Genomic DNA, 26,592 nt, shown 5'->3' with positions numbered 1-26,592 from the left:
TGGTGTTTTTCCATTAATATTTTTATACTAAACATAATGTAAACTGTACACTGAATAACTTATGTGATATATGTGCACATATACCAATCATGAATTTCAAAGCTAGAAGTAGAAATTAATGAAGAACCGTTTGAGAGCCGGAAAGAGTCGGATCTGCTTGCTGAACTGAGCCAAATGATGGAGCTCACTCAAAAGAGCCGGAATTCCCATCATTAGAGTCCAAGTTGAGATGTTCTGCATGTTATTGCAACGGAGGGGGAAATAAAATGAGAAAAAGGAGAAAAAATTATTTTGGTTTGACATAGATCTCATAGTTGTCTAGGAGTAATAAATGAAACACTATTGAGATATCTTCCCTAATTTACTTTAGTGCATGTCAGAGATATGGGGACAACAGCCTGCATTAAAATGAAGCAGACAAATAGTAAAGCAGCAAGGTACAAAATGTATTTACGGATTTAAGCGTTGGTCTGCAGTGTGAGCAGTGACCGCAGGGCAGCCACGCTCACTCCGCTGCAGCAGGCTGCAGTACACACCGCTGCGTGCACGTCACACCACAAACGGAAGAGGAAGAGAGGGGCAGAGGAAGAAGAGAGGCTAACGTCCTGCACAGTAGTTAGCTACTCGCTGGAGTTGGAGTTTTTCCCTTCACGGCTATGATTGACAGAGTCAGCGGAGGTTTACACGGGCATGTCCGCACACTCGCTCCGTGGTTATCTTAACGACAAGAGCTGCGGCATGGCGAGCCACGAAAGAGCACAGAGTCCTCGCCACTCGCACACAAGAGCAACAACATCATGTGTCGGATTATTGAGGATGTTATTTATTGCTTTTATTCACACGACGAGGGCGAATAAACAAGGTTTGTAACTTAGCTACGTCCGCATTAGCTCCAGCGCTAACTTCCGCAGACACTAAGGTTATCTATACGGGCCAACTTTACCATAGCTAACATTAACTCTTGTCTAACAATGTTAAATGTGCTTATCTCTCGGTGACATTAACGAATTTCTACTTAAAGCTGAGGCGCGCTTGTTTTAAAAAAAAATGTTTCACATAATAACATTAGCTTAAACTGCAAGAGTCGCCGTCAGTTATGTTAGCTGTATGTGGCCTTTTAACGTTACTGTAAACGTTAGCTGCGGCTGTAGCTTGTTATGTTGTCAGCCCTCCATATATGGTGAAGTAAAGCAAACATACCAAATTATACCATGCATTGCGGAAATGGGGGCTTGTTAGCATCTCGGCTACTACTTATGTTATGTTACACCAGCTACTGTATGACTGTATAAATTGTCAACATGAACCTCATATTGGACTCAGTTGTGAAGTCAATGCTTGGACACAGGCAGATGACTGTTATCTGTAAACGTGGCCGAGCGTTTTGATTTTGACCCTGAGTTGTCTTCCAGCTTGGCACCGATCAGTCCAAATGATCAGTCCGCATGTTATTCATCCAGCTGTCAGGTCAGATAAGTCTCCCAGTCCATATCCAAGATAAGTTGTGCCAACTTAGAATAAACGTGCCCGGTGCTTATAAATTAACACTGGTACAAAAACAGTTGCAGCACAACTCTAACCTTTCTTCTAAATAGAAATACACTTGAGTTTTAAAGCCGTGAAAATACGATGTCACACTTCAAGCCAACATCAACACTGCAAGTTTTCAAAAAGGGAGCCAGTGTTAACTTTGACATAGATAGCTGCTGGTTGCATTGCTTCGCTGTTGAAACCATCTGTACAGATTTACACTGGCCCACGTTAGAAGAAGTGGCATGTGATTTTAAATGGAGAGAAAGGATACAACTTCTGCTTCTGCTTTAGTTTGGCAATCCGAATGAAATCTACAGTGGACTAATACAATAGCTGCACTGTCATTGTATGTTTTCAACAGCTCAACCACTAAAGGAGCAGACATGTAGAGTTTTAACATTTGTTGTTTTGAATAATGACTTGTTTTGACCATATTTTTTTAGTTAACCGTGTTTTCCATTCACACACTACTCTGTTAACATGGCTCCCTTGCTGCCTGTCTTTTGCAATTATCACATCTGTTTCTACTTGCTTTTATTGATGAATTTAAAAAAAAAAAAATTGAGTATTGAGCAAATTTTAAATCATGAGTTGGTGAAAAAAAGAGATAAAGGGGAAATACTTTCACTTCGTGGAGTCTTAACTTTCACACTCTAGTTCATTATGGCTATTTAAATCATTTTCATTCCACTTCATACTAACAAACAAACACAACACATTTGCAAATAAATCCTGACCCTTGGAAGAACAGCACTAATATTAGCTGTGTGGTGTACCTGCAGCGAAATCTGTAAAGATAATGTATCTGTAACGTGTTGCATTAAGTGATAAGATCATCTGGATCTGCTGAGGAGGTTCGGTCTATAACAAAGTTCACAGCCAGCAGGAGTAAATTAATTAGCCAATGCATGTCTAACATAATAACACGTCCCCCTACTTAAAGAGGGCTGTGAACATGATCTGTGAAGGTCGAGCTGTGGGACTTCAGTGGTGGTGTCAGGTGAAAAGCTTCTCATTAGAGTGAAAGCAGTCATAAATGCTGCGTGTTGAGTTGAACTTAAGTTTGTAGATTCATCTCTGGAGTGAGTAACATGAGAGTCAATGCAAAGATGCATCTTGAAAATCCTGTTGATAATAAGTGTGATTACTTAGGATTTACTCCCCTGTCCACGCATGACTAAAGAATATTAGGAGGCACTGACTTAGGTTCATCCTTTTTCATCCTTTTTCATCCTTTTCTAGCCAGTTGTAACATGCAGAAACACATGAGTGTGTCCTGTGTTGACAGTGGTACATAAAATGATCCTCGTTGGTATGCTTTGGATGAGATGTCAAACTTAAACACTTAACAGAGCAGAGAGTGATCTCAGATCTCAAGCCTGCTCTTTCTCCTGTGTCTTGTCTGCTCTGAAAGTACAAGAGATTAAAGTTCAAGTCGGGAGTTATCTTTACTAATACTGCTTTGTGGTTCTGGAAGATATATCTTCCTGCTAACAGTCGAGTTGCTCACAGAAAGGTATTTTTAATTCTTTCTGCAACAGTTTTCCTCATACGTCACCGCCACAGTGCAGCTCAGTTGTGATACATGTAGCTGCTTTTGTCCGACCTGAATGTCAGCAGTGAAATTGGTTTCTGCTTTGCTATGTTAATCAATTTAGATGTATCACATTTTGGTAGCCTGCTCAGTGATAGGTAAACAGTTAAAAACGTCAATGTATTTAGTTCGTCGTTCTCCCTTTTAGTATTCATAAACGTAAAATTTCCCAAACTGCTGAAATTAGAAGCCTGTTTTAGATTAGAGTCTTTTCTTTTGAGGTGATAAAGTTTGTGATACTTATGTAGTCTTCCTGTTGTTTTTCTTCACAGCATTCATTCAGTCAGACACAATACTAGAAGTTCTACATTTTGGTGAGGGAGGCCTTTTACAGGTAAGCACCACTGCTTTTCTTTCCTCTTTCTTGTTCATCTTGAAAACATGCACCACCACTAACCACAGATACTAACATGTATAGAGCAAAGGGTTAAAATAAAGTCATCTACTTGATTTACAAGTCATCCTTCCTCTGAATGTCATAATGTAATGTCTAGTTACATCACATTTAAATGATTGCATATGTCTCTTTTCTTTTTGCAGGCAGACTCTGACATTGATTTTAGTTTATATCATCAACAAAGGTAAGTCATTCTAGAAATATCCCTCTCAGTGCAACCTTCATCAGATACATGTTTGTGTGCCTAAATGCCACTTTGCAAACGTGGGTGTAGTCAGGAATGCAGGTGCTGCTGTTTTACATCTTATTACACTGAGCATATAGAGTACACTGTATGCGTGGGGTGGCCATAACCTAGCACAATCTGATCAAATAAGCAGTACAGTAGGTAGTACTGTTTTAAAGCTTATGCTCAAGTTTTATTGACAGTGTAACAGCTGATCCAGCTGGTGGAATTTGAGGCTGTATTGTGCGCTGCTCTGCTGGCATTATTCTGTAAACTGTTGCTACAATGTAAACTTCAATTGAAGAGCGTAAGCATAGCCTGAGGACTTCTTGAACTGAAATGATAGGGTGAAACAATACCAAGTGTTCTATAGCACAGGTTGCTGCGCTTCCAACTTTTTAACCTTCACAAACAAACAAACGCGCCGCTGAAATCGCACTGTAACACTTTTTTGCAAATGCATCACCGGTCACCGTGGTCATGTGAACAAGAAAGTACAAAAAGGTTATTTTGTCAGGGATAATGAATCTAAGCAAGCGTTTTATTACATCTGGCAGGCTACAAAGTATCCACCAAAAATAAATAGCTCGAGCATCATAATCACAAGCTGCCAGAGCCTACGAGGCAAGAACTTGAAACCGTACAAACTACTGCCGCAAGGTTGGTTAAGTAGCATGAAATCCGTCAGAGAAAGAGAGAACCAGCAAGTCGTTTTCATCCTGCAGTCACACACACACACAAACACACACACACACACACACACACACACACACACGTATGCACCAAGTCTCCCCTCGGCTCTGTCAATCATGAGGCGTTAGTGACATTAGTTGTCAGGCAAAGCGCTCGGTCTGTTTCATTGTTGCTTGACCAGACCACAGCACATTTCACACCTACGTACTTAGAAGTGTCTAGTGTGGCAGCCAGGCCTTGGAAGATAGTTGATGTGAGTTTAACAGCAGATAGTTTGTACCCACACAGACAAAGCTAAGAGGAGCAGACTGGCACATTGTTGTGTTTTTGTTGTCTTAATTACATCAACCAAGACCTGCATGGAGGCTTAGTTGTGGTGCTAGTGTCCTGGTTAGTTAGATCACATGACCTCACAAAAGAGAAGAGCACTTTGGGGAAGTTACCATTAGACAAACATTGTCATCTTAAGCCCCAGTGCTCTGAATACTACAATAACTTTCTAAGAACTGTGCAACCTTGACCAATAAAAACATAACAGGAAATGATCTGTAAGCATGTGATTGGCTGTACAGCAAATGTGTCGATTAGTCCAACAGGTGGAAGCGCTGTTTCCACATCAGTAAAACAAAGTTGGAAGCATGTAAAAATTCAATCAGATCACGTCATGTTTTTATGAGGCGGCCTCCACATAAACACAGCGACTCCTGTCCTAACTTTTCTCATGTGTGTTTTGTCTGGGCGCAGCATACAGCGAGCCTTTACTCTTTGTACAGTGTGTTCTAATCCATAAAAGGGTTATCTTGCACGGGCATAGCATGACCACTCCCTCGACAGAGTTGTGGGGGAAGGGGGGTTGGGGGGGTTTACTTTGCTGCTCAACTGTGTTGTTTCAGAGTGTTCAAATGTTGAACTTCCCCCTTTTTTTCTTTTTCTTTTTTTTTCCCTCGATCATTCAGGGTTTGTCGTCTGTGTGCAGTTCTTCAACTGCTCATCTTTTTGTTGTTAATTATTATCTCCCCTTCTATTACTCGGTGTACTCTGCTTTTGGGAGCAAGGCTGTCAACATGCTTGTCACTTGCACAGGAATGAAAACGTTTTTCACTCTCAGTCAGTTGGGTTTTTTTTGTTTTGTTTTTTAATACACTCGCCCTAAGGTTAGCCTGACATGTACATCTGAGGCCAAGAGGCAGCGCCTCTTCAATGTCCCCCCCTCCTCCCCTTCCCAGCTACTCCAATTACACTCTGACATTCAACACATTAGCTGTGAAGCGCTGAGCAAAAGGCCACACAGAATTCACAGCCAGGATACATTTGAATCCTTAATCCCACAAGAATTTTGTCAGTAGTTGTTATATTAATGAGTGAAGTGAGGACAGGCTGTAGATGACAGATTATCTCGGAGGAACACTGAACAGTCCGGGTCTCCGTGTGGATTTCTACTGTACCTCAGGGGATGGAAATCCATCCCTGTCTCCAGTGAGCTCAGCTATTGGAGCACACTGCCATGGCCATTGTCTGCTCCCGTACACATAGACTTGGTAGTAAATAGGTGAAATTGATCTCTGGTTAATTGTGTGACTCCGGGATGATGTTGGAGTAATTACATTTGAGTGGTGTGTATTAGGGGAGGGTGTTCGGTACCGTTACATTGATACTGGTGCAAAAGAAGGGTGGATAAACAAATAAGAAGATGGAATTTTTCCTTTCTTGCCAGCTTAACTTTTCCATGAATAGTTCTGCATATTTGTAAATTGTGTCATTCAGTTGTTTGCTTTTCAACCATCAAATGACTTAAAAAGCGCTAACATGCCACACCTGCATCACTGACGAACTTCTGTTTTCAGGTAGAAATAAAAGTCCTAATTACGTTGTTCTGTTGTATGTTACCTCCACCAAAGAAGAGTCGCTTCTTTGTGGGGACGGCCCTCCCTATTGTTATGATCCACCTGTTGTTAAACAGGTTTGGTGAGTCAGCGCCTGTGTCCTACAACCAGGCGGGCCCAACCGATGCTCCAAAGCGCCGCCTGCCTTGAATAGGAACAGCACGCTCTGAAGGTGTCAGGAAGAGACACGTCTTTCTCTCTCTGTCTGGTTCATTGTTGTTTTTCTTAATGCGGCTCCCGTCTATGGATTTTCGCGAAGATTTTACACATGGAAATATTAGGCCACACATGGGAGTGGTCCCGTGGCCCTCTTAGTTTAAAAAGCCTGGATGCACGCCGTGTTGTCTTGCTTGTGTCATTTGTTTGAAATGAACACAAACATGGATACTATTTTTCCTTGCCTGATGTTCCTCCTATCACATCTTCCTGTCTCTCACAGCACTTCCCCGCACCGTGGGAACTGCCGACCTATACGCTTTGAGCCTCCAATGTTGGACTTTCACGAACAGTGAGTGTCTCTTAATACATTCTTACACTAACTGATCATTTTGTATTGTTTGATCTATGTTTCTATTACATTTCACATTGTTAGAGACTTGTTTTTTTCTGTTATGGATGAAGAACTATTATTTTTCTTAAATATAATCAAAAGCATAGTCTAATGTGTCATTAAACAACATGTCCAGAGGATAATAAACACACAGCCACTCACTCAGTATGTTCTATTGCTCCCTAAAATAAGCTAAACATAAGTTTCAGCCAGGCCTGAGTGTGTCAAAAATAAATGGATCGCTGAGGAAACATTATAGCAATCTGTGGAATGCACTTAACAAAACCACATATTCTTAACCCCACCGCCAGCACCTTATTTCACCTAGGCTAGGCTTATTGCATCACATTCCTCTCTGTCAGCGGGTGTACACCCATGCAGTATGACCCAGCCTCAAGTGTAGCCTACCAGGGTACAGTGCACATGATTCAGTAGCACTCAGTGGGGCTGATACCTCTGCACTAGCTCACAGCGAGAGGTTCATCTGTCTCTGCCTGTCCTCCCCTATCCTACTTCCTCAATAAAGAATCCACTTATCAGTTGTAAATGTTTTGAGAGCACGAGACCTTGAAAATTCTCAACCTGTGCAATACCACACTGGAAGTGAAGGCAAGATTGGATAAGTCTCGATAAAGAAGCTCATAAAAGCTCAAATGTCGAAGCAGTGTAGTTTATCTCTACCCTTTACTCGCTTTGCTTAAATGACTCGACAGGTGCTTTTCAGATTTCAACCTATCAAATACGCCGTCAGTTGACAGTTGAAAGACTCTCTCACTGTAAATATTTTAATGGGCGTCATTCTGCAGCCAGAGTAACTTCATCATTACATAATTATGCACTTGCATAGCAGGGAGTATCATTAAAAACTCCCCAAGTTCCAAGTCTCCACGAGTTGATTTTCATACCACAGTGAAATGATAGAAACCACAGGCTGACTGGAAATCAAAGGGTTTATGGTACGCTTTGGAAGTTTATTAGCAGTGATGTGAAGTGCAGTATGTGCAGTTAACAGGTCAAAACGTGCAAAAACCCGCTAGTATGATCCTTTACAGAAAATGAACAATTTGCAGTTGGTAAGTTTGAGGAATGTCAAAGCCACCATTAGTCATCTTGTGGATAAACAGGAAGGTTCTGACTGTCATTTTACAGACAGACTCGTGTAATGTTTCATCTTGTTGTGAGTTGTGTCAGAGCTTCTGTACACATGTTTCATCTCTTAGGGCTCTCCTTTAATTAGTTTTCAATTTCTTGGAATAACCCAAGCCTAAAGGAAAGGCAAGTATTTATAGAACTTACAGGAATTTGCATAATGCGATGGGAAAAGAGATTTATACAGTTAAGAAATATGTGCATGTGTATGTTGTTGTGTTGTTCAGTGTATCTCTTACTTGCTCATAAATGCTTCTTTTCTACATTCACAGGCCTGTTGGAATGCCAAAAATGGAGAAAGTTTATTTACATAATCCTAGCTCAGAAGAAATTAGTTTGATATCAATATCAGCAACAACAGCACACTTTCATGCATCCTTTTTCCAGAATAGGGTAAGTAGTTATTATCACCTTCATTTATTTTTGATTGACTGAACTTTGGAAAATGTGGATTGTTGTATTTTTACAGAAAAAAACTGATGATCTTTAGTCACATGGTGGTGTTGATTCTACCATGTTATATCATTAGCATTGGTTCTTCCATTTGCTTTGAAAAGTGAGGCATTTATAAAGATAGATCAGTGCTTTGGCATAATTATTGTAAACAAAAGAGGCTGTAATCAATTAATACAATTCATCCTGTCTCTTAGGTAGCATTTGCTGAGTTTTACTGAGCTTTACTACACTAGATATTTTCAGTAGATTTTCTTCAGGCATCAACAACAAGCAAGCGAACAACAGCATACAGTAACACCCAATGCAAATCACATGTGCCACTGAAACATGTGATCTCCAACTAGTCTCCAACTATTGTAGACTCTTAAGTATTTAGATAACGTGAGTAAAGATAAAGAGATATACACACAGTGAAACAATGCTAGGCAGAGTAGTATCAAGTTATGTGAAGCATCCAGCAACACACACTGCACACTGTATGTTTGACTTTTGTTTTTGGGGAAAAAAACAAAACACTGAAATCAAGCTCACAGGATGCATTGTCCCAAGAAGATTGGTCCAAAATAACATAGTGACATACTCCAACCTATGATAACAGTCACTGAAGTGAAGAGCTATAGGAGGAGTAATGAATTGTTGTCTTCTGTCTCCAAACTGACACGTTGGTCTTACTGCTTGTTTTTATGAGAGAATGAAGCACTGCAGCAGAGACTGGATTGTTGTCCTCTGCATATGACCAAATGCACAAAAGCCGTAATTTTAAAGTAACTATTTGATGTTATTTAATCATAGCAAAGAGATCGCCAAAGACTGGAGCAAAAGCAAGGCCATTGATGTGCTTTTCCATGTAAAATGTATATATATATCTTAACTTGAGGACACGAGAGTCTAGATCACAGAGACGTGGAGAGGGAGTGAAGTCGCTGCGGTTTTGAAGATAACAACCTAAGGCCTTCAGTCCTCCATCATGAGACATTTGTCTATAAAGGCTTTCTATAACTAGTGTAGACAAAATAACTTCTCCAGTGTTACCCTTTATTTCACACACTTTAGTCTTCAATTAAAAAGTGGAATTGAAGACTCAAATCTTATCAGTGTGCAACATCTCATAATGTCCTGTTGATAGACATAAAGAAGAAATTTCTTTTAGCCGTTTCTGTACATCGTTCGTGTCACTATAAACCGACAGGAAATGATTCAGCCGATAATGATGCAAAAAAACCACTGAACACTCACATATGGCAACCACAGGCTGCACCGAAATGTGAGTGTAGCTGTAATATTTTCATAGCACTTGACCGTTTTCTTTTTTTTTTTTAAGATGTTGAAGTTAGTGTTTCGATTTCAAATATTTTAAATTCATGTGTTTGTGTGTTAGTGTGTGCGAGTAACTCTGAGAAGCTGTAATCTTTCTTATCCGTTTATTCAACAGATAATTCCACCTGGAGGAAACACGTCATTCGATGTTGTGTTTCTCGCTCGAGTAGTTGGGAATGTAGAAAACACTTTATTTATTAATACATCACATCATGGAGTGTTTACATACCAGGTATGAACCAAAATAAACAACGCTTTTAAAAAGAATAACTTGCATGTCTCGTGCCACTAGCATTGTGTTTGTGTATATGAGACTTGTGTTTTTCTGTCTATTTTCTGAAGGTTTTTGGGGTTGGCATCCCAAACCCCTACAGACTCCGTCCCTTCATAGGGGCTCGAGTCCCAGTAAACAGCAGTTTCTCGCCGCTAATAAACATCCACAACCCATACAGTGAACCACTGCAGGTAATTTAGAGCAATATGAACGGTGAACTTGTTGCATGTTTGATGTTGATTTTGGTGGATTGAGTTAACATGTTGCTTTTTTCTGGGTCTACTCCAGGTTGTTGAGATGTACTCCAGTGGCGGGGATCTACATCTCGAGCTTCCCACAGGTCAACAAGGAGGCACTGGAAAATTATGGGTTAGTTTTTGTTGTTCCAGTGTGTGTATTGTATTGATAGAACTTTTTAAAGATGGATAATGGAACTCGGGAGTCGAGATGCAGTGACTCATGCTGAACTTTCCCCCCCCTCCAGGAAATTCCTCCATTCGAAACAAAAGGGGTAATGAGAGCCAGCTTCTCATCCAGAGATGTGGATAACCACACAGCTTTCATCAGAATCAGAACCAATGCCCCCAACGAGGATCAGTTCATCATCCTGCCTGTAGAAGTGGAGGTCACATCAGGTGCGCTTATCCAACCTTTGTGATTTTTTTATTAGCTGCAGGTTGTCCTTCAGTTTCACAGCTCAGTATTTGTCTTGGTCAGCTTCTATAAGGTGTTTTTTGTTCTCTCTGTGCAGCCCCTGGTATATACTCCTCCACAGAAATGCTTGACTTTGGTACGCTGCGTTCACAAGGTATGGATTCTTTCAAAAGAGGTTACATCTTTCATGTTTTCTTCTTTAGTAATCTTTTCACAGTCTTTGCTCACTCTCCTTCCAACTTATTTGTTTGACAGATCGCCCAAAACTGCTGAATCTACACCTTTTAAATTCAGGCGCAAAAGACGTTCCAATTACGGTAGGTATCCTTTCGCATTTTAATCCTACATAGTCAACTGTCATCTTATCCTTTATGTAATCATCCTTTTTTTATGACTGCTTTACAGAGTGTACGCACAACACCATCCAATGAAGCAGTCACAGTAGATTTCAAAGCAGTCACACTGAAAGCTGGAGAAAGCAGATACACCAAAGTTGCAAGTATTAGTTTCGATGGTAAGTTTTTATCTTCCAAAGGATGTTGTTCGAACTTTTAAGCCAAATACGTTGAACCACACAGTCATTTTCAATTTTTTCTCATGAGAGTTGGAAAGTAAAGGTTTCCGTTTTTCGGTTAAAAATAAAAATAGAACCATGCAAAACTACCTTGTGTGATCACCATGACCCCCATAACATAATACGATATGAGCATACACGAATCGAAAATATCTTGAGGAAGTGCTGCTAGATGCACCACTGCACTTAACTGCACTGGCAGCTTCCTCCCCTCATCCTCTTGACTGGCTGGCAAAGATAAATATCTATATATAAACTCATCTTAGTAAAACAAAGTCAGTAGCTGTTTACTGTGTTTTGTATCAACTTCCTTTTAAAATTCTTGCACAAGGTCATTCATACATCCCAGTGAAAATAAAAAAAGGAATAAACTAGTATTACGTGTCTTTTCACCGTAGTATGTGCTTTGTGTTTTACGTCATGCCCATAGCTTAGCAACTTGTTACCCTCTTTTAGTTTAGCGTTGCCTAACTTCCTCTTGTGAGGCCTTGTATCCTTTTTCATTGCTCTTATCCGCTCTTTCAATCTTGTTTTTCATTACAGCCTCAAAAGCAAGAAGACCATATCAATTCTCTGGTAAAATAACTGTAAAAGCGAAAGAAAAGAGCTACTCCAAGCTTGAAATCCCATACCAGGCGGAAGTTTTAGAAGGGTGAGTTGTTTTTGTGGATATACATCCATTATGCTTGCATGTATTACACAAGATTCTTTTTTTTTTTTTTTTTTTTTCATAGAGGAGTTACAGCGTTTTTAAAAATAAGTTTCTCTGCCCTGTCGTTTCCTTTCAGCTACCTGGGCTTTGACCACACAGCGACGTTGTTCCATATCAGGGACAGCCCCGTCGACCCAGTGGACAGACCCATATTTCTCACAAATGCTTTCCACTTTGCGATCCGACTACACAATGTGTCCCTGCCCGAAGAGGCCAAAACAATGTTTAATGTGAGTGTTGTCAGAACGAGTTAACCGAAGTCGTTCTGATTACCAGGTATTGTTTTTGTGTGTGTGTGTGTGTGTGTGTGTGTGTGTATATATATATATATATATATATATATATATATATATATATATATATATATATATATATATGCGTAGATAACAAAATGACAAAATGACATCACCTTTTCGATTTCTATTTTAGGTGCAGAACTTCAGCGCACCCATCCTCATTCCCCCACACGAGTCACGTTACATCTTCTCCCTTCTCTTCCGGCCAGTCCGACCCTCCATTCACATAGACAGCAATATCCTGCTCATCACAAACGCATCAAAGTTTCACCTGCCTGTCCGGGCCTACACAGGCTTCTTGGAGGTAAACGAATGGACACACAAAAATGACCCGCTGTAGTCCACTACTTATCATTAAAGTGATACTGAACTGAGAGCTAGTTGAATTCATCAGATTATGTTCTCATCCAGTTTGTACTACATGTACACATGAATTTGCGTCTGTGTAACACAGTGTTTGTTTTTTTGTGGCCTTGTGTGAATAGCCGCTGGTCCTGCCTCCCAGTCTGAAGGAGAACATCCTGGACTTCGGTGTTCGCAGTGCAACAGACACAAGCAGCATCACATTTGTGGTGGTGAACAGTAACCCTATAGAGGTGAGATTATGCAGGAACTGACAATGAAATAGTTGTTAGGTTTGTGAGAATATGAATGTGAGAAACTTCCTTAACATAGGCCACAATTATGTGATTGTCTGTCCTGTGTTGCTCAACACAGTGACATTGTGTAAGTCATGTTTACATGAACTTCCTGATTATGCTTTTCAAATATTTTAGTGAACCGCTATCATGTTGCAACATAAGCTTTTGTCCTAATAACATAGACAAAATGTTTTAGCTCGAGCGCTTTAAAATACAGTCACATATTGTTTATCAGAAGGATAAAACTCCCTGTGCAAAGGGAATTATCTACATGTTTATGTCTTTTCAAACTACTTTCTGTCCTCCAGCTGGAGATCAAGTCCTGGCTGGTCACAGGAGACAGTCTTTCCATGGAGCTTCTGAAGACAGAGAAAGGAAACACAACAGTGGCCCTGAGTCGCCTGAGAGAGCTGCAGAACACTTCAGCCTCCCATCACAAAACAGTAAGATGTTCATGGCGTCACTCCAAACATGCTTGTGGTTTTATGTTGTGATCACGATGACACTAAATTTCATGGAAAGGACAATGAGCCCTTTTTTCCTGAATGAGCAGAGGAATATTATTACATCATTGTTCAAAGCAACATTTAGTTTGGTGTAAATCTAGCAGGATGTTAGGGAAATATTTCTATGTTGAGACATGAACAGTGGATACCTCAAATTATATGTTAGGTAGCAATCATAAAGACTTTGTTGATACTGTGTCACACAGGTCTTGTTGCAGGAAAGTAAACCAGAGTCTGAGGCAAAGACTCGTGTTAATTACACTGCAGCAGAAGTAAACCACACAGTGGACAATGCAGATGATTTCACCACACTACATCAGTATAATTAGACTTGTGGGTTATATCAACATGATGAGAGGCTTTTAGCACAGGTTCAAATGAAGGGCAAGGCATGGGTTGAAGGTAAGGTAGAACCAGGGAGTACATCTTAAAGCAATTTATTATATGTATAAAGGAGTGAGCGCATGAACAAAGTAGTGAACACATAATATTTTATAGCAAAAGATTTCCCCCACAGGTCTCAATTCAACATCATGCTCATTTTTAGACGTTGTAGTGTTTTTGTTTTGGATGAAATAGCAATACAAACACGCACATGTATGTATACTTTTGTATACTACGAATGGTAAAGGTATCAACCTGCCACTGTTCTCAGTTACATTATTTTTTACTTTTATGTGTTAATGCCTCTATAGTTTGAAAAAGGTTCTATCCCCAAAGTCACTTCCTAATATCTAAAGCCTGTTAAACCTGCTAAAGCCAATTACTGCTCAGAATGAACACAGGAGAACCAATCAAGTTCCACTCCAGAGCATCGCCTCACTGAGGTTAACTGAGGTTAACTGAGGTTTAAATAGCTGGACAAAAAGCATAAAGGCATATTTTGAAACCTCAAATTTAATATTTTCTTTCCCAAAGATTCTGCAAACATAATGAATGACTCTGTTACAATGCCAACTAAGTTGGGTCAGCTTAATGTTTACTAATAGTTATTTACAGTTGCTATAACAACGTTTAGAGATGACTCTAAAACTAAGGCCAATATTTTATAGGTAGGAATTTTGAGTGGAACATTTTAGTAATAAGAAGCTAACTCTAGCCTGCTCCAAACGTTGTGGTCTGTGTCTGTTTATAACTTTTGTAATGCAGCAGATAAACAGAAGCTCAGACACTGACAGTGATGACTCACAACAGAAGAACACTGTATAGAGGGGAAGTAGCAAACCAACAAAACGTAGAGCAAGGAGACATAGTATTTTTGTGTTGCATTTGTAGTAAAACATTTGTCAGCTCAGATCTATTTACTAGAATTTCTCAATTTAGTGTCTAAACTAAAAAAATATGTTTCTTTATTGCCAGATGTCACATATCAACATGTTTCAGTGACTAATACATAGAAGTGTATTTAAAAAATGAAGACTGTCTAGAAAGAAATGCTTTTTGTTAGGCCTGATAGAGTTTTATTATTCACAGTGAAAATTAATATTTTAAGTTTCTATCAGCAAAGCAAATATTCTAAAACCATATTTCAAAATGTACCGTTTGTATTAGACTGTATACTTTAAGTACATTAAAGGTGCCTTTGAGTTTGACCAATAAAAGTGAACTGCACTCTGTACCAGTTTTGCTATATTCAGCAGGATGTGAAAACTTTGAACCACAATATCTCACAACCACTCAGAGGGCAGATAGAGCCTTAAATTATGATGGATGCAAAAAAACAAGGTGCTTTACTGCTGCTCCATGTAGACAATCTACAGATGACTAACAAGATGTGTTAATTGACTTATTGTTGTCTCTACAAAGGTGATATTAGCGTCTGGCTATTACGCAGCATTCAGAGTGACACTAGTGGCCAAAGCCCTGGAGGGCACATATGATGGAGCCATACACATAACCACAGACTATGAAGTAAGTCGCCTATCAGATATGGTTGGGTTTTTTTATATGCAAAGGAAAGCACAACCAGCTTTCAGTTTTATGTTGACACAAATTGTTCTTCTCTTTCAGATATTAACCATCCCGGTAAAAGCTCTCATTGCAGTGGGCACATTAAACAGCTCTCCAAAGCACATCATTTTACCACCTTCATTTCCAGTAAGTAACTTATAAATATATTCATGAGAAATGACAGGAATTCAAATACAAACAGCACTTGCACCAGATATTCTAATTTCAGTAAAGAGTGAGATTTCACAGTTGAGCTGCACAGACGGCGAGCACATGACGAGAAAAAAAAAAGTGTTAAAAACAACACAAGCTACCTTCCTGTTGGACGCTTGAGGTGTAACTGCTCTTAACATGTCTGTATATGTTGTGTTTGGTTTGTTTTTTTTTTCTTTTTCTATAGGGGAAAGTTGTCCATCAAAGCTTCAGCATACAGAGCTCTTTCACACAGAAAGTGAGGCTACAGCAGATCCGCTCCCTGACAGAAGATATACGTTTCTATTACAAACAGCTCCGCAACAACAAAGATGAGCTCGAGCCCAGACGTAAATCGAAGGTATCCCGTCATCTCGCGGCGCACGACTAGCGAGCTCTATCTGCACTTGCAAACATAAACATATTTTCTTTCCTCCATTTCTTTCAGGTGGCAAATATTTATTTTGATGCCAGCTTGCAGTGTGGTGATCACTGTTATGTGGGGCTGCCATTTGTGCTTAAATGTAAGTGTTGCTGACATTGCAGCTTTCTGAGCCTGTGTGACAGAATAATAGATCGTTTTTTAAATAAAGGTCTTTTGTTCACAGCTGAGTCAAAGCCTCATGGGCTGGCATTACAGGAGGATATTTGGGATGCAGATGTGGATCTCCACCAGAAACTTCTCAGACGATGGAAAGAGCTGAAAGAGCAGTCAAGCCACAAGTAAGCATATTAGGCTACTTTATTAGACTTCAGTGATATTCACGCTTTAGGTTTAACTCTAGGATTATTTACAGAACGTCACAAGCCGTTTGTTTTTTTCGTGTCTTCCTGAAGGATCGAAGCCGTCTTTGAAGTCAACACAGATCTTCAGAAAAACGTGCAAGCGAAAATAACGGCACAGCTGACCTGGCCCTCTTTGGTCAACTCGTCACAACGCATTACATTCCCTCTGACCAACACAAACAGCTCCTCTGTGAGTAGAAACAATCCGCCTCTTGTTGGCACACGAATGCACATGTGCGCAAACACACGAGGGAATGTTTTAAGTTGTTGTTAAAAAGTAGTGTGTTTGAGATTGAGAGCGGGACGTGTCTTTCTGTCTCTGCAGGACGAGGAGGTGATTCTGCAGAATCCTGCCGACGTCCCCGTCTTTGTCCAAGTTCTCCCTTTGGCGCTGTTGCCCAACCCCTCAGTGTTTTCTGGAAAGCTGGCTGACAGGTGGGGAAGTCTCAACAATTCCAGCATGCTCTTACTCTTCATCCCTTCCTCTTCTCTAGAAAGAAAAAGATACAGTGATCTCTTTGATTTTGATTTTCCAGGTTGCCATTAGGAAATTTGTCCAACATCAACATTGACACGAACACCTTAGAGTTCCAAGTTCATAGAAATCACGTGAGTACTACAAGAGTGATAGATTTCACCATTATTCGGGAATTTAGAGAATCAGCTGGTTGGCATGTAGCTGCGCCGTTAATCACAGTCCTCTTGTCCATGGCCGAGGAAACATGTGGAAGCTGTTTGTCTCTAACAGGCTTTTTGTTTGTTTGTCAGACATCTGTAATGAAGAGCAGTACAGGGTTTGTAGAGGGATCAACCAGACCCTTTGTGTACAACCTCCTCCTGCTGCCCGGAGAAGTCAAGTCGTTCAGCGTGAGGTTCACTCCCATCAGCAACCACAGTGTCTCTTCTCTCCTCATAGTCAGGTAATGTCACTTTTAAATGTATCAAACAGACCTGTACATTCAGTTTGTTTTTGCCTCTTCTAAAGTTGCATTCCAATCTGTTTAGAAATAATCTGACGGTGATCGACACAATCATACTTCACGGACGAGGGACAACAGAGAGCCTGAAGGTTGCAGGGAAGCCTCCGGGACAAGGCAGCTCTCTGAGGTTTAAAATGACTGAGGCCCTGCTCAAAGACTGCACAGAGAGTGAGTGTGTGTTTTGCACAGGTTCAGGCTCAGTGTCAACACGGAAGTCAATTTCTTTACATAATCACATCTTGTTACCCAAAATAAGTTTAATATATAAGTTTGATGATAAGTCTGATCATTTGAACAGACAGTAAAACACAGTCTCTACATTAATTAACTGCTAACATCAGTATATTTAATAAGGTGGATCATTTTTTCAATCAACTATAAAAAACCTAAACAATAAACTAGAAGGGAAGTAATGCTTGGGCCTATTTTAGATGCAGCAATAAACCTTTATATTATTGTTAACAATATTTCAAGAGAATGCGCTTGTGTGTTCTCACTTTGGATACATAGTGACAATATAAAAAGATTAGATCAGATTATTGCAGGAATCTCTATAATGATACTTTTTCCCTACAAAATTGTACATCTCCTCTGAAAAATGGGTAATAAAATATATTCTTTGTCATTTGCGACCAATTCAAGGTGCATTAATTCCTTTCTTTGTGTTTATTTCAGAGACAAAAGTCAAGGAGCCAAACTTCACTCTCAAAAGAACGTTCAGAGTGGAGAACACAGGCTTGCTCCCGATCACCATCAGATCAGCAGAAATCAACGGGCAAGCTTGTGAAGGATATGGATTCAAAGTTCTCAACTGTCAAGAATTTGCACTTAAACCAAATGCTTCAAAAGACCTCATCATACTGTAAGTGAGAACAGTCTGCTACATGCTTTTCTTTCTCCTATAGTTTGATGAGTCTAATTTGATCCTGTAGATGGAGAATCAGGTCAGCATAAGAATATGGGTGATCTTCTGTGTGTGTGTGTGTGTGTGTGTGTGTGTGTGTGTGTGTGCGCGCGCACTCTATTAATACTTGTCTTCAACCCTCTCTGTCTGAGTAAGCCTTTAGTAAGAGGATTGCTTCTCTCTCTCCCCTGCAGCTTCTGTTTGCTCCCCACAGGTCTCATTTTTTCCTTCATCACTTGAAGTTTGCAGTCATCCTCAAAATGCATTTTGTCTTTTTTTAAAAAAGTATAACATTTATAATAATATTTTTACACCAGAGCTGGAAATCCCCACATATTCAAGTCAGGGCATTTTTCTTTTCATTCATTGTTTCACTCTTTCATAGTTCGATAGTTCCCCATTAAAATTGTCATGTGTTGTTTTCTTGATGATTATTAACAAAGGCATAGTGTTTTAAAATTAAGACACTCCTGTGACACAGCCCAACAGTATTCCCAGTACAGTGTTTTTTGTACTTGTAACAGCAGATGAAACTAATGATCATGAACATTATATATTGATTTTCAGTGTCCCAGTGCGTCAGCGTACAGCACCAAGGCCGTGGAACTGTTGGAACAAAATCCAAATGCAGCAATCGTTAATGTTATCAGTCACACCTGTTGCTTTTCTGCTGCCGCATATCAAAAGAGTCGGTTGTGAAAGGGTCCCGACTTCAGCCTAAGCAGAGGTCTAATCAGCCAATGTCACTGGAAAAAAACCTGCGTATTTGCACAAGGCCTTTAATATGTAAACTATGTGAAACATAAAGCCACGCCCACCTCAGACTCACAGGTCAGTCTCTAAACGTTTCCCTCATACAGACTGAGGACAAACTCCCAGGTGCTGTTGTTGAAACTAAGAGGGAATAATTCCAAACCCTGCATTGCAGAAATAGTCTTTAGGGCGGCCCTTCATATTTTGGCGATGACCTGCACATCACTGCAGAGGAGAATGAAGAGATCACGTCATTTGCAGTCAGGTGTGTCTTTGACTAAAATGTAAGGCGCGGAGGTTTTATAGCAGCCATTCCTGCTGCCATTCAAAAGAACTACCGTGCATTTAGAAATACCCAGATGATTAGTAGGAACAGATCTCCACTTGACTGGTGTTATGAGACTACACCCACCTTCACTGAGTACTGTAAAGTTCTTAATTTAGCCAAAAAAATAGCCTTTTTTTTCTTTTTTTTTTTACTAGTCATTCAGTTTCAAGTTAATAGCATGTTTCATCTCATTAGACTTTTGTCACAGCTGACAGTTTTGACTTGTAACCAGAAAAGCACAAGGGAGACTAATATTTTAAAGAGCTTTTTAACATCTCTATTTACAAGACAACTACTTACTAAATCATGTTTTATAGATAAAATCACACAGGCTTATGTTGGCATATGTTGACGCCATAAATGGGGTTTTCCACTAACCGCTCACACTGCTCAGTTAGTTCAGTAGTGTCTGCTTGGATTTGAGTCGCCTGCTTCCACATTTCACATTTGAACCGTCGCTGTTCTCACTGCAGTTGAGAGGCTTGTCGGAGAATTATCAGTAGGTATTCTTTTTATTAGGGCTATATACAACTTTAGTGGAATTTAGTTGATCAGAATTTTAATGAGCTTTTTTTTTTTTTTTACTCTTGTTCTCTCTGTGTGTATGTTTACTAGAGTGTTACAGTAATGTACTTCCTATGAAGGCTCAACAACTATCCTAACTAATGATACTTTGTTTACTTTGGCATGATCAGAGTAGCTACCTAATTCAACAATTTTGTGAATCAGTCAAGTCTGTGTAATCACTGTGACGCTATCATCGGACCAGAACTTTGGCAGACAGAGACAGAAAAGGGTGTACATACTCAGTTTGTGAGTAATGTATGAAAATGACACCCCTCCCAAACAGGTTTGCTGTATGCATCACCTCAGGCGTGTTCATTGTAACCGATAACAATGGACAGTCAGTCAGGATATTTCCCGTTTTCACTGAGGCAAAGGATGTGTGAATTGGACACACACACACACACACACACACACACACACACACACACACACACACACATTCATATACACACATTCATATACACATGAATTTCCTTGATGCGTACAGATGTCACATAGATTCCCAGATCTTCCACCATCACTCAAGTCCTCTGACCTCTGGCTATAAGTTGTATTTCTATTCAGTGGTCACATGATGCAGATTAATGAGCAATCTTTTAAACTTTGACATTTCCCTCTGTTTCCTCGCAGGTTTACACCCGACTTCACTTCATCTCGAGTGATCCGGGAGCTGAAATTGGTGACGTGCGGGGGCTCCGAGTTTGTGTTTGTCCTGAACGCCTCCCTGCCCTACCACGTATTAGCTGCATGTGCAGAGACCCTGCCCAGACCGAGCTGGGAGCTGGAGCTCTACATCATCGTGTCTCTCATTATGAGGTGAGTGTAACATTAGGAGAGGTAGAAAGAATGAAGCCACGGTGTCAGAATGCACTAGATCATCATTCTGTTGTATTTTCTAAAAACTTTGTTCATGTTCTTTCAGTTCCATGTTTCTGTTGGTGATTGCCACAGCTTACCTGGAGGCTCAAAGCATATGGGAGCCTTTCAAGAAACGTGTGTCTGTGGAATCCAACTCCACCTTGGAGACTGGGAGACCGTTTAATCTCAGGGACATTGTGCAACTTCACAGTGATTCAAAGTAAGTTTAACGTGGAAAAGTGTGAAAGGACAGCGATTGATCAAGCAGCTTGGTGATCAGCTGACAAAACATACACACAACATCTTGCCTAATGAACCTAATGTCCCATGAATAATGTGACATTTACATCTCATTTTACATTTGGGGCTCTGATAGTGAGAGAACACTGTAAAATCTCTGCTGGGCTGCAGCTCACCACTGACCACAGGTGTTTTCAGTGTCTGGCTGTGACTTATACCAATAGTTCCTCCTCATCAGTTTCCATTCAGACAGCTTAACATGTACATCAGAGGCAGTCTGTATGAGGACTGTCTGACAGGCCAGTCACACCTCACATTTGCCCCTTTTCTAGATACGAAAGCCCAAATGCTGAGACTACAGCACTTAGATCATCTTTGTAACAATTCAACATTTTTAGCAGTTATTGGAAATCACCATGTCTAACTATTATTATTCTTATTGACCTAAATCTTGAAACGTCAAAAAACAACAAAGTTGCACTTTACAAGTGCAGAGAGACCAAGGGTGGGTTTTTTGTGACCAACAGCAAAAATATTGAGTTTACTGTAAATATAAGTCAGGAAAAAGCAGGAAATTCTCACATTTGAGAAGGTGGAACAACCAAATGGTATCATTTTTGCCAAACATGTGCATTAAACCAGTAATCAATTGTCAAAATAGTTTCAGAGCCGGGATGTACTCTGAAGCTGTTTTTTTTTGTATTGTAATGCAGTGTTAGCAGTTGTTACAATTGTTTCACTTCACTAATGTCACAGTGAACTCAGATTTAGTCAAATCTAAGAGGCAAAAAGAACTGAGCAGTTATCTTTACAGCATCAATACAAAACATACTAGTGACAGGACCCAAACACAGTAGCTTGAAGTGTCAGAAAATGTAACTGCAGAGGGAGAATGCAGCATGTACAGGATAACTGAACACTTTTCTGTCTCCATCCAGGTTGAACGATTACAGTGACTCCTCCCAGAACTCCAGAGTGTTATATGCGTCCAGCAACGGAGCAGCACGGGTCGGAGGCCGCCAGGGCAACAGCCGTACCTTATCAGACTCAGACAGCCAAGACAAGAGGTCCAGAATCGGCATCAACCGCCCATCTATGCAAGCTACTTCCCAGCTGACCAAAGGAAGTACAACCTCAGGCCAAGAGGGCCCTCCAGCTGGCTGCCAGCTAACCAACCGGAAGGCTCGGAGCACCAAACTGGACCTCCAGAGTCAAAGTTTAGCCGGGTCATCGCTGCCTCACAGAGGCCTCTGCTCTGACGACACAGAATATGCCAACCTGCTCGGAGCCATGGACAACGACCTCGACCGTCCAGAGCCACTTAATGCCGAGCCTCTGCAGGAGCAGAGCTCACAGTCGATACAAAACAAAGGTAAACACTTTTATTTCTACCAGGAGAGAGAAGGAGGGCAACGGGTTTTTGAAATCATTCACAGGTTTTGAAAGTGTGTGTTTTTATTGATTGCAGCGTTGGAATCCAAAGGGAAGCCGAGGGGTAAAGCAAAAGCCCAAAGGAAGAAGGAAGAGAAAGAGAAAAAATCAACATTAAAGACTCAGGGAGACGACCTTAAAGATAACCTGGCTGACAACGATGACAGCTCCTCAACTACTACAGAGACCTCCAATCCAGATGTGGAGACAAACATCAAAGAGGTACAGAGAGGAGGCTTAAGAAGCAGACATACCTTACATAACACTGTTGAAGTCTTGAATCTCTTTCCATCGTCACTACTATTGAAAAGAGAAAAATAATCATTGTGAAAGTATGCACTGTGCTGAGATGTCAATATAACAAATGTTCCCCACGTTTCTGCCAGGAACCAGTGAAAAAGAAAGGAAGGACAGTAACCACGGGAAAAGTGAAAGAAGAAACTTCAAATTTTCTTATTAAACCCAAACCCAAGAAACAAGGAACCATAAAGAAGGAGAACCAAGCAGAAAAATCCAGGTTTGTTTATTTTACTGAAGGTGACCGCGGTAACCTTTTTATGTTTGTTCCTTTTTTCTTTTCTCTTTTTCAATCTCCCTTTTTGACAAATCCTTCCATTGTTCTCAGTTCTCTGGAGCTGCCATATGTCACCCCGCTAGAGAACAAACAACGCAAGAGCTTCACATCCAAAGCTCTGCACCCTCTCACCAACATCCAAAAGACCAGACCCCTACAGAAACAGAGATGTGAGTTGCTTTACTTAAACGTTGTCGCCCCACCTGCCCCACCTGCCCCATCCCCCACCCTCGCCGCAGCACTAGATGTGTTTGTGACGCGTTTTGTGTTTCCAACAGTGGACGGGAAGCTGGAAGACGGGCGCCCCTCTCTGCTAGCCAAACTGTTGTCCAGCAGCTCGGTGCCTGAGCTGGGCCACAGCAGCAGCTCTGAGGGCGAGAAGGAGTTCGCGTCTCCAGAGTGGGACGTTCCTCTCTCCAAAAACAGCATCCGTAAGTCCAGACCCAAAACCAACATATCGCCTCTAGTACCTCTCCTCCTTTTGCCTGTTTTTGAAATGCCCAATAATCAGTCTTACAAAGCGCCTTTCCTTTTTTTTTTTCTTCTTGTTTTCCACATGCAGAAGCAGATAGCCTTCAGCAGATCAGCCTCCAGACAATAAACGCAGACCCTTTCCTGAAAAGATCAGTAACAGCCGGGACCTGCTCACCTCCACCCACTTCTCCCAGCCAACTGTCCAAAGGCACCTACAGCAGCGTCCTCAACAGTAACAGGTACTTACTTCACATCAAGTATTGAGGTGCTCTGTATTTTGAACTCCACCAATCCAGATCCTCACTGATTTTTTTTTTACATCTTTTGCAGTGAGGGAAACCAGAAGAAAGCCCCGGGAAATAAAGTGTCTACAGCTCCACTCCCTGGCAAAAATGGCAACCCCACCTTTGCTGCAGTGGCTGCTGGTTATGACAAAAGCCCAGGTAAAGATGTAGCAATGAAGTAACACCTGGTCAGAGTGTGTCTTATGATAGTTTTATGTATAAGAGAACTCAAATGTTTTATCTTCCTGTCAGGTGGTTCTGGCCCAGGTAAAAATGACAGCCAGGGAAAGCCTCTGGCTCACATGACCTCAGTGGAAAGTGACAGCTCTGACAGGTAATGTGGGAATTAAGATTAAAGTTTATATCAAGGTTTGACATCAAGATTCAATCCCAATTAAAATTTTCTCCAAATTTTAATGCGATAGCTCTGGATTATGGAGTCCCATTGACACAGCCAGCAGTCCAAACTACCACTCTGCCAACTCATTCTCTGCTTTCGGACCCAACAATTCCTTCAACCTGACAGGAGGTAAGCTGCACGGCTCAATACAAACAAACTAACAAAAGAATGTAGAGTAACTTGTGGAGCAATTTCAGGATGACTTGCTGGATTCCAACTGAAGCATGTTGTGTTGTGTTTAGTTTTCACTGGAATGAAGTCTTCTGAGCCACAGCAGAGCTGGCCCGAGTTCACCAATGTTCCCTCTTCCTCGATATGGGACATACCGAGCAGCGACCCTCTGCACTCCTGGCCCAGCAGCTCCAACTCACCGACTGCCCCAACCGCAGTAAGATCCATTATTTTGTGCTAATGCAGCATATAGATACTCCACCTGTTCTACAACTATGTCAAGCTTTCTGATCTTTTGTTTTTTAGTCACTCCTGGGAAACACCCGTAATCCCTGGTCTGCAGCCACACCCTTCGGCAGCTCCATTTGGTCAACGAGCGCAGATTCAGCCTTACACCCTTTTGCTCCACCAACCAACTCAACAACTCTGACTGATCTGGTCACCACCCCCACCCCGTCGCCACCAGCTTCCACTGAGATGAGTCGGACCTACAACCCATGGAGCATGTGGCGCCCCACCCTGAGCAGGCGGAGCTCAGAGCCCTGGCCCAGCTCTCCCGAAAATGGCAATTAATGAGCAGATGACGGCACTTAACAGAAACACGTCATGGATTTGATGTACTCTGTACACTAAAATCATTTATTTTTTAAATCCCAACAGAAAGCAATGTTACCTGAAGTGTAACGCGGTTGGTAACACTCCATGCTGGAGGTTACCAACCTCGCCATTTAGTTCTCTGCAGCTTTTTATTCATGGGGGCAGAAATGCTAACTTTTATTTGGAATTGTTTTAACAGGTGCCCCTAAATTTAAAAAAAAAAAATGTTAGCATTAGCGTTGGTGCCAATGCAGACATTTTTGCTGTTATAGAAAGGCTGGCATTCCTTCTTGAAAGTTTATTACATGGCGCAGAATCTAAAGTTCAGTATTAATGTTGGAACAGACGTGTTATTTGAAGCCATGTCTTGTTTTCGTAATCATTTTGGTTTAATTGTTTTATGAAATTGGTTTGAAACGTCAAAGTTACATACTGCAGCTGGTTTGAGAATCATTGCACAAGGCTTTTATTTGACAGCAGGGATCTCTCTTTATCTGAAATGGGATTTTTTTTCACAATGTTCAAAGGTTTCATTAAAGTTCATGTTCCCCATTTTTAAAAGTGGGCTCTGCCCTAAAAATATCAAAGCCTTCTGTGAGAATCAATTGGTCAAATGATCAAACAACACATAAGTTTGAGGTTTGTGTTGTACATTGCCTCTATTTGTCAGCAAATTTAAAATAAAGGATTTCAGCAGAACTTTTTGTTGTATGTGATTTTTATTCCATCTAAACATGAAGATGTGATTGTGAAATGATCTTTATGCTGAGCTGAGGCAGCTCAGGAGCACATTCAGCCACAGACTCATTTAGCCACGTGCCTCAAAGTGCTTGGGGGTGCATTTCACAATATCAGCCATCAGACTGCACCACACCACAGCTCCAAGTACCTCCCAATCCCAGAAACACTGCACACTTGTATATAGTATCAGGAATTTATGTATATAGCAGATTTGTATTATTGAAGATGATTTGACACAGAGATTGCTTATTGTATAGACTATTTTATTTCATTTTATTTATTTTTATCACGTTCACCATTACACAGCTACTGTTGTCTGTTTTTGAATTCTCTCCCGAGGGGGATCAATAAAGATACCTTACTTTACCTTACCTTAATCATTACGTGGGAATTAGATTTTCTTTGTGTAACTTAAGTCGCCATAAATGTTAATACATCATCTCCCTGTTAATGTATTAGATGGTCACACACAAGTGATTTTCAAGTAAACATGATAGATTCAGAGAAAGTGAAAACAAATGCACAAACATCTTGCATATCTTTTTCTCCAACACTAGATTGTGTTTAATGCTGTGAAGAAGATCAGTGAAACATAGAACTCTATGGGGGACAAAATATACTATTTAAATACATTGATTTTTTAAGTCAGTTTGTCACTGCTAGGGTGCTAGTTAGAGTCAGTGATGTTAACTGCATGACTGTGGAAGGGGGGTGTTAGGCCCTTGATGTGGAGTGGGGATGATGAGCTCATTTGAAGATCTGAATTAACCTATTCCATACAGACTCATGTCCAGGTTCTGCCATCTGGTGCTGGAGAAGAACACTTCTGTCTTCTAGGTGATTGCTGGACGTTTCCTGTTGGTCTTCTACCCACTCTTGTGCCACTTTTCGGATCTTTCTGTCCATT

General features: G+C 40.7%; 1 protein-coding gene across 1 annotated transcript; it reads left to right on the top strand.

Moving 5' to 3' along the window:
- Positions 1-570: 570 nt before the first annotated feature.
- Positions 571-25,643, top strand: tmem131 (transmembrane protein 131). The gene is made up of 41 exons (XM_053322877.1): positions 571-862; positions 3,400-3,461; positions 3,668-3,708; positions 6,766-6,834; positions 8,298-8,418; positions 9,914-10,030; positions 10,141-10,263; positions 10,361-10,441; positions 10,557-10,707; positions 10,824-10,880; positions 10,982-11,043; positions 11,132-11,240; positions 11,844-11,952; positions 12,089-12,242; positions 12,442-12,612; positions 12,794-12,904; positions 13,258-13,392; positions 15,262-15,366; positions 15,466-15,552; positions 15,806-15,958; positions 16,046-16,121; positions 16,206-16,320; positions 16,435-16,573; positions 16,709-16,818; positions 16,920-16,992; positions 17,152-17,303; positions 17,389-17,531; positions 18,039-18,225; positions 20,546-20,731; positions 20,838-20,993; positions 21,952-22,385; positions 22,482-22,666; positions 22,831-22,961; positions 23,070-23,188; positions 23,297-23,449; positions 23,581-23,731; positions 23,823-23,935; positions 24,029-24,110; positions 24,202-24,305; positions 24,419-24,564; positions 24,654-25,643. Exons 1-41 carry the CDS (start codon positions 691-693, stop codon positions 24,918-24,920), a joined length of 5,412 nt encoding a protein of 1,803 aa, XP_053178852.1. The 5' UTR covers positions 571-690; the 3' UTR covers positions 24,921-25,643.
- Positions 25,644-26,592: the final 949 nt, after the last annotated feature.

The sequence above is a fragment of the Scomber japonicus genome, chromosome 7, assembly GCF_027409825.1.
Source record: "Scomber japonicus isolate fScoJap1 chromosome 7, fScoJap1.pri, whole genome shotgun sequence".
Taxonomy (NCBI): Eukaryota; Metazoa; Chordata; class Actinopteri; order Scombriformes; family Scombridae; genus Scomber; species Scomber japonicus.
This window is presented reverse-complemented; position numbering and strand designations above follow the sequence as displayed.

Bases quoted from the DNA above. Each gene is read 5' to 3' on its own strand.
- tmem131 (XM_053322877.1), top strand. From the start codon at position 691: ATGTCCGCACACTCGCTCCGTGGTTATCTTAACGACAAGAGCTGCGGC. The intron at 12,905-13,257 runs GTGAGATTATGC...TCTGTCCTCCAG, and splicing joins TGAACAGTAACCCTATAGAG to CTGGAGATCAAGTCCTGGCT. The intron at 24,306-24,418 runs GTAAGCTGCACG...TGTTGTGTTTAG, and splicing joins TTCCTTCAACCTGACAGGAG to TTTTCACTGGAATGAAGTCT.